The 9084-nt window shown below is 38.2% G+C and overlaps 1 protein-coding gene across 1 annotated transcript in view; it reads right to left on the reverse strand.

Moving 5' to 3' along the window:
* LOC105308534 (signal-regulatory protein beta-1-like) overlaps positions 1–5965 on the reverse strand; it is a 17559-nt gene extending 11594 nt beyond the window's left edge. Inside the window, exon 1 of the mRNA XM_011384535.2 lies at positions 5881–5965. Coding sequence (XP_011382837.1) covers positions 5881–5950 — 70 coding nt within the window. The 5' untranslated portion in view covers positions 5951–5965. The remainder of the gene's footprint in view (positions 1–5880) is intronic.
* Between the last annotated feature and the right edge of the window lie 3119 nt (positions 5966–9084).

A 9084-nucleotide genomic window follows, 5' to 3' on the forward strand; every position in this document is an offset into this window, starting at 1 on the left:
CTGAGATCACGAACAAGACAGGGATGTCCACTTTTGCCCCTAATACTCAACTTTCAGTAATGCAATTCCTAGACAAAGCATTTAGACAGGAAAAGTAAATAAAAGACATTTAATTTGAAAGAAATCAATAAAACTAAGTCTGTGCACCCATGATGATTTTATATGTAGCAAATCACAAGATGCCACATACAAGCATGCACGCAAACACATACAACTGTTAGAACTAAGAAATAATTTCCACAATCTTGTGGCTTACAAATTAACACACAGAACTCAGCTACATTTCTATACACTGGTACCAAACAATCCGAAAGGAAAATGAAGCGAACAGTTTTCTTTAAAATAACATCAGATAATGTAAAATACTTAGGAGTTAATTTAGCCATTGAGATGAAAGACTTGTGCACTGAAATGTATGAAACGTTGTTGAAAGAAATTTAAACAGACGTAAATGGAAAAACATCTCCCGATCATGGACTGAAGGAGTTAATATTGTAAAGATGTCAATTGTACCTTAAGCAATTGACACATGAAATAAAATCCAAATCAAAATCCCAATTGTATTTTTATAGAAACGGGAAAGCCTATTTTAAAGTTCATGTGAAATCTCAAGGGGACCCAAATAATGAAATGATCTTGAAAAAAATATAGTTGGGAGATTCGCACTCTCTGATCTAAAAATGTACTAAAAAGCTACAGTAATCAGAGTGTGATACTAGCATTAAAACAGATATACAGACCAATGCACTAGAATAGAGGGCCTGGAAATAAACCTTCACATATATGGTCAAATGATTTTCAACAAGGGAGCTAAGAACATTCCATGGGCGAAACCAGTCCTTTTTTTTTTTTTAATTTTTATTTTATTAGTTTCAAGTATACAGTACATTGATTAGACATTTATATAGTTTATAAAATGATCCCCATAATTGCTCCTTCTCTCCTATCGTATGCAACCTAGCCAATCTATTAATGCTAACTGCATTCCCTATTCCTTGTTCTCCATCCCTCTGACCAACTATCAACTACTAATTTTACATCATTAACTCTTCACCCTATCCTCCTAGCCCCCAGCTCTCTGTCTATCACCAAATTGTTGCCTATATTTGTGAGTCTGTTTTTGATTAGTTTGTTCTTTTTGTTCATTAGATTCCACATATAACTGAAATCACATGGTATTTACCAGAAAAGACAGTCTTTTAATGCAAGATGTGAGGTAGGCACATGAAAAAGAAAAAGGTTTTGCACCCTAACCTTACATCACATACAAAAATAAATTCATTATGGATCAAAGACCTAAATACTAGTGCTAAAACTGTAAAATTCTTAGAAAGAACTATAGGCGCAATTTTTCATGACTTTGGATGTAACAATGATTTCTTGGATATGACACCAAAAACACAGGTGACGAAGGGAAAAAATACAACTGGTCAGTAAGCATATGAAAAGATGCTCAATCTAACTAGTAATTAGGGAAACCACAATGAGATACCTCTTCACATCCCTTAGGATGACTATTATCAAAAACAAAAAAAAAAGTAAAAAGAGAAAATAAATGTTGGCAAAGATGTGAAGAAATTGAAACCCTTGCGTATTCCTGCTAGAAATGTAAATACAGTGCAGCCACTGTTGAAAACAATGGTGGTTTCTTAAATACTTAATCATACCATATATCCAACAATTTGACTCTGAGGTATATACCTTTCCCAAATTCAGACAAGGATTCAACTCATACATCAATGTTCATAAATTAAGCTTTATAAAAATTAAAACTTTTGTATATCAAAGGACACTATCAAGAGAGTGATCAGACAAGTCACAAAATGGGAGAAAAAATTTGCAAAGCATATACTCATGAGGGATAAATATCCAGAATATGTAAAGAACTCCTAAAATTCAGCAAAAATAACTAATCACTCAACTAAAGATGGACAAAGGACTTGAATAGACATTTCTCCACAGAAGATATACAACTGGTCAGTAAGCATATGAAAAGATGCTCAATCTAACTAGTAATTAGGGAAACCACAATGAGATACCTCTTCACATCCCTTAGGATGACTATTATCAAAAACAAAAAAAAAAGTAAAAAGAGAAAATAAATGTTGGCAAAGATGTGAAGAAATTGAAACCCTTGCGTATTCCTGCTAGAAATGTAAATACAGTGCAGCCACTGTTGAAAACAATGGTGGTTTCTTAAATACTTAATCATACCATATATCCAACAATTTGACTCTGAGGTATATACCTTTCCCAAATTCAGACAAGGATTCAACTCATACATCAATGTTCATAGCAGCAGTTCACAATACCCAGAGGTAGTAGAAACAATTCAAATATCCATCGGCGCATGAATAAATACAGAAAATATGGTATGTATATACACATAATAAGATATTACTCAGCCGGAGAAAGCAATGACATTCTGATAGGTCCTATAACATGGAATGGCCTTGAAAATAATATGCTAAGTGAAAAATGACAGATAGAAATGGACAAATATGTTCACCTATCTAAAGATCCTAGAAAAGTCAAATTCATAGATACTAAAAATAGAATAGAAGTTACCAGGTGCTGGGGTGGAAGGAAGAACGGGGATTTACTTTTAATGGGTATAGAATTTCTGCCGAGGATGTTGAAAAGTTCTGGCAGTGTTTAGTGCTTATGGTTACACAACCTTGTGAGTGGACTTGACTCCATTGACTGTATCCCTAAAAGTGGTTAAAATTGTAAATTATACATTTTGTATATTTTACCACAAAAATATGTGTTTTAAAACATGAATATTGTGCCAAGTAGAGGTTTAAATTGGACTAAATGACTAAAGAAAAAAAGATTAACCTTATGCTGGTAGATTTGAGAGCCTGCACTGGTATGGGAAGATAGAATCATGAGAAATAAGCAAGCAAACATCAGACACGGAACTTGGGTTTTTAAAAGAATTGTGGTGGTTCACCATGTTTGGACAATGAGTTATGAGTCGAAAGGACATGAGTTTACCATTGAGCCAACTGTTTAACTGCAGGGGCAAAATTTTATTTAGCAGCACTTGTAACTAGACATGCCTCCTAAGGAGGCCACACGCTGTCACAGGGCAGGTCCTTTGGTGCCAAGAACATCCATGGTTTGACTGTTAAGTCTGCATATGATTAGAGATGAGGAACTGAGAAGACAAAAATGGGAAGCAGTAGGAATGAACCTCGAAGGGATACTGGAGGGAAAAAATAAGGGAAGAGAGAAGAGGAATCAGAAGGTTGAGAGGAACAGGAAATGGCAACAACTCTGCTATCTGTGTATCTGTAATTCTCATTTACATCTCTGGTCGAAGGCTTTCCCCTAAACTGTGGATTTGCTTGTTCAACTGTCCACTCACATTTTTCTTGGTTGGAAATCAATATTTCGCTGTTAACATGTACAAAACTTAAGTCCTAATTTTCCCATGGCCCTCTATTTCACAGCTGTGGTACCTTTAATCTTTCAGGTACTCGGGTCCCAAAGACCTTGCTTCTTGCTCTCCCACCCCAAATCCTATGCATCAGGAAATTCAGTGGCTTCACTTTCTCATGACTCAAGTCTCCATCTTTCCCCTCTCTACTAGATTTTTGTCCTGATGCAAGGCACTTTTTTGCTTGCATAAATGCAATGACCTCTTAAATGCTCTGGCTTCTCTCTCTTTGTCCTGCGAGTCTATTATCAACCAAATGCTAGAATAATTTAAAACTCATGTCTGTCCATGGCACTTCTTTCTTCAAAATCTTGCAATGGCAACCTTTCCACTCAGAGCAAATGCTTAAATCCCTGAACACAAGAGGACGATTCCAGTCTCAGGGCCCTTGCACCTGCTGTTTGCTCTCAGGAAGGCTCCTCCCCCATCTCACCACATGGCTCTCTCCCAACCCTCTTTTTGTCTTTGCTCAAACTTCCCATTCTCGATGCTGCCCATCCAGACTACCCTGTCTAAAAGACATTGTACCTTACAAATTCCCCCAATTCTCTTATCCAGCAATACATTAATCTTTTTCTTACACTTATCACTTTTTAAACATACCATATGATGTCTATTGTTTACTCTCATTTCCCCCACTAGATAATAAGCTTCACGAGGGCAGCTACTTTGTCTCTTTTATTCACCAGTACACTCCGAGGTAATGGTACAGTTTCTGGCATGTAGTACATATGCAGGAAGTTTTTGTATGGTGTTTGAATTGCCCAGCACAATAGCTCACTGAGACTCTTTGAAAATTACCACAGAACTGAATTTCTCATGGAGATGACTTGGTGAAAAGCAAAAGTATGTTGTGCATATTAAGGAAGCAGAAGAACCGCAAAAAAAAGCACACAGCCTGATACCCACACTCACCCTTCCCCACACTCCATCCTCCCCCATCTCCATTTGCAGAAGCAGCAGAAACCTCATGGGATACAAGTGGGGCCACAGGCATTTGAGATAAGCAATGGTTAAACCCATGAAGTCTAGAACCGAGTTCAAATCATCGCTCTACCATTTACCATTGAGTGACCTTGAACCTCTCTGTGCTTCCAGTTTGGTTTCCTACATGTAGGTAAGGATGAAAAGAGGATCTATCTTGGATATAATGGTCATATGAGTAAACAGCACTGGGCATTTCCTACAGCATCTGCACATGGTGGGTGTTCAAGAAATTGAAAAGTCATTACTCATTATTTTCCTGAAGCCTTGAATCTTCAACCAATATTAGATGAATATAGATTCAGATACAGACAGATATGGATACAGATACGGATATAGGTATAGATATTTATATAGATATAGATGTCATAGATATAGATATACAAATATGATTACATATATACATGGATGCAATTGCAGATACAGATCATACAGGAAGGAGTCTCTGTGTCTTTTACCCCCTTTTTTTCCTCTTCACCTTTATCCAGTATGGATGAGGAACAGGATATTAATGCACACAATTCTACTCATTTTATGAAGAGAGAACTTTGTCTTAAGTTAGTGGGAGGGTAAGTGGTAATTTTGAGAAGTGGAAAAAAAGAAGGTGTTTGAGAGACAGAGATCTAAACATCTGTTCATGTACATTTCATGTGGACTGAAAATGATTTGAAGAAACAATAAAGAAAGACATTTCAAAAATCCTGTGTGTGCCTGTGTGCGCACTTCCTCACACCCACTTAATGCACATACTCACACATAGATACATACATTCACAAATATATATAAAAGTGTGGTCTAACATGCTGGTATAGAGGTTGTTTTTAGGATTAAATGAAAGTATAATACACATTAAATGCTCAGTAAAAACAATGGCACATAGGAACTATTCAACACATCATTAACAAAAGTTCATGAGTACACAGCACAATTTTAACTCTGCTGACTCTGAGTGACCTGACGAATAAAGACTTTCTTTTCTTTGCTTCACTGTAGAGAAGCCAAACAGCATAACATAGTTAAAGAATGAACTCTAGAACTGATCGGTCTAAAAGGAATGTGGCTGAACCACTGCCTTAGGTAAGTGACATTGGACAAGTTAGTCTCTCTGCTTCAGTTTCCCCATCTGCAAATCTGGGATAAGAGTTGTCGCACATCATACAGGGGTATTGTGAGGATTAGATGAGTTAATACACATACGAATGTCACTGTTACGCTTTGAAGCATCATTGTTTTGGTGCCTCTGGTAACCTGGTTCAGGCACAGATTCAATTTTCTGAATCCACAGAAAATTGCTCAGACCCCTGATTTCGTGCTTTCAGATAACACCCAGTATTGTTCTTCTGTGGCAGCCCTGGATGGCTCACTCTTGTTTACCATGAGGCCCTAAAAGTCGAGGGACAGGAGAAGGTCCAGGGGCATGGAGAGGGGATTTTATTCCAAGGAGTGCTCACCTGTGAGTCCCAGCAGTAGAATCAGCAGCAGGCAAGGAGGAGGGTGGGTCCAGGGGGCAGAGACAGGCATCCTGGACAACTAAGGAGCCTGCTCTGTTCAAATGTGTGCTGGAAAATCCGGACTCTGCTCTGTGAGGGGAGCGAAGCCCTGCCTCCCATGATTTAAGAGGAAGGGCCTAAGATGGGGTGAAATAGCTGTGAGTCAGTAGCTTGCTTCTAGATGCTAGACATTTCCTGCTTTTAGATTGTGAAATAGAATCAGGCAGTGAAGGTGATTACAAAGTTGAGTTGTTTATCTTATAATTTCAGAGAGACTTAGACAGGCCTACAGGAAGTCATACTCCCTCCTGACCCGTGGCTTCTTCTCTCCAGGGCCCCTCACCCCATCTGAGGTTTTTATGGTGATGCTCCATTTGGGAACCTAGGCCAGGAAGGGTCTGTGATTGTGGGCTCTGTCTTAAACTCCCACACCCAGGACCCTAGGATGTGGCCAGCTTAGGCCTCATCTGCACGAGACCAAGAGATACTCAGATGGAAGAAGAACCAGGGATCAGCAGGGTCTGCTCAGTGTTGAAATGGAACCATGCCTGCTCCTGAAATGACTCCGCTACAAACACTTTTTTGATGGAGCTGGTAAAACTTAGCCTACATGCATAGTGCAGTGTGGATCTCAGAATTTGTTTGTGCCTCCATTCCACAAAAGGAATATTTCCTGACTTCTTTCAGGAGAGGACCTGGCTTATAATTACTTCCAGGCATGTATCTCATAGAAATGGAGACTCATGTCCACACAAAATCCTGTGCATCTTTCTTTGTAATAGCAAAAAATCAAAAATAATATAAATGCCTAATAATAAGTGAACGGTTAAATAAGTTGTGGTGCATTCGCAGATGGAATTTCTTCTAAGCAATAATAAGAAATGAATTATTTACATGTGCAACAACTTGTAAGTTTCCTGAACACATTGTGCGAAGTGAACAAAGTCATTCTCAAAACATAACATATTGTATGATTCCATTCATATAACATTCTGGAAACTATAGTCTAGAGATCAGACTGGCATTTGCAAAGGTCAGGTATGGTGGGGATGGGGTCACTCTAAAGGGCTAGCACAGAGAGACTTCTGAGGCCATGGGGTTGTTTTACATCTTCATCACAGGGGTGGTTACACAAAAATACACCTACAAAGCTGGAATGTTACAAGATTCTGCTGTAAATGCCAATCTCAAGGTCATAATATCATAAACATTGACTATTACGTTATCCAAAATTATAATATAATGAGATTAAGGTGATGTGGAATAGAAAGTGGGCATGTGTGTCATGAGGTCAGGAGTAACCAACCTATGTTCCCATCCATTGTGGGGAGTCAATAATAAAGCCTACATGTGAGAAATCAAGAAGTAGAAATATAAGCATGCTATATGAAGTATGACAGCAAAATCTAAAATAATCAGTTAAAGAGCTGAAGAAGGTTACTTCCAGGGGGTGGAAAGTGGCGGGAGGTTAGGGAGACTGCAATTTTCATATGTAGAACTTGTAGAATTATTTGACTATCAGAGCGTGTGCATAGGAAACTTTGATAAAGGTAGGAATCAATTCTAGATAATTAATGTTGTAAGTGTTGCAAATAAGAAGAATGTCTATACTCTTAGCACTAGTAAGAGTTTTATGAGCTTGCTGGCTTTAAGATTGATGATCAAAACTCAATTGCCATCTCAAACTGTAGTCAAAAACCACTGGTGACAGTAATAATAATTTTTTTTTAATTGCATAAACTAGAAAGTGTTAAAGGTGGCTCTATTAGGGATGCATAAGACAATTATGAGGGAAAAATACCTGTAAAATTGTTCATTGAAAGTCATAAAAGAAAGCCTAAATATATAAAAATTATCATGTACATGAGTGAAAACTCAGTGTTGAAAGATATCAATTTGCCCCAATTGATATATAAGTTGAATGCAATCAAATAATAATTCCTAAAGATTTTTTTGTAGAACTTGACAAAGTGATTCTAAAGTGCATTTGGGCAAAGAGGAACACATAGTTTTGAAAGCAATGAAAGGGGTGAAGAGTTTCCCAAAAGAGGTATGAAAACATATTATAAAGCTATCATAATTAAAACCAGGTAGTTCTGACAAAAAGACAGAGACAAGTAGCTCAATGGAACAGAAAGCTCATAAAAAGAACCACATATTTAAGGAAACTCGATATATGGCAAGGGGGCAGTGTGGTTCATCAAATGCAAGATAATTTATCCTTGCAGAAGAAAAAGAAAAGATCTTATAACAAACACACACACATGCTCGCACACACACACGCACAAACACACTCTCCTGGAAAATATAGCTAAATCAAATTTATAAATACAAAGAGCAAAATTTGTTCAAAAATTGAAAATAATTTTTTAGATAACAGAAGCTCCCAAGTGATATCAACACTGCTACTTTGTGTTACTCTAGAGGAAAAGGAGGATCTCTCCTATATGTGCCAAAGAAACAAAGATATGTTAGCTTCAAAGTCATACTAGCAAAGTATTAGATAAAGCTTCAATATCCATCATGAGTGAATCAATAAATTGTAGCATTCTCTTACAATAGAAATCTATGGTGCAATGAAAAATTAATAAAATGGAGCTACATATATCAACACGAATAAGTCAAACAAGCAGTTTAAAGCCCAAAAAATAAAATAGGAGAGTTTGGAGAAACATGGAGTGAGAGAGGTCCCCAGATTTCTCCCCCTTGAAACAAGAATAAGCTGAACATCTAAAACTCAACAAAAAACACCCAAGCTGCTCACCAGCACATCTGAGAGTGGAATCTGCGCATAAGAACTACCACTGGTTAGAACTAAGGGTGCCTCTCGCAGCCACCAGAGCTCCTTATAGGAGGATGGGGAGGGGAGAAGTTGCAGTGACTTCCCTGAACAGCCTGCCCGGGAGAGCTGTGAGCTCTACGCAACTAGTGGCATGGCAGAGGCACCAAGGCAGAAAACAGAGAAGTGGGGATGGCAGAGAAGCAGGGATGCCAGAGAAACAACAGGTGATTTTTGCCAGCCGCAGTTGCAAAACCACGGTGGAGCCATAGCCCTCATCTCCCAACCCAGAGGGCCTGTCCCCCATATCCTCCGAGACCAAACACCACAGAGCCCCAGGGGAATCTGAGCAAACACAACCAAAACTGTCGCTAACACTGAGAGTG

The sequence above is a fragment of the Pteropus vampyrus genome, unplaced genomic scaffold (genome assembly GCF_000151845.1).
Source record: "Pteropus vampyrus isolate Shadow unplaced genomic scaffold, Pvam_2.0 Scaffold585, whole genome shotgun sequence".
In the NCBI taxonomy this organism is placed as follows: domain Eukaryota; kingdom Metazoa; phylum Chordata; class Mammalia; order Chiroptera; family Pteropodidae; genus Pteropus; species Pteropus vampyrus.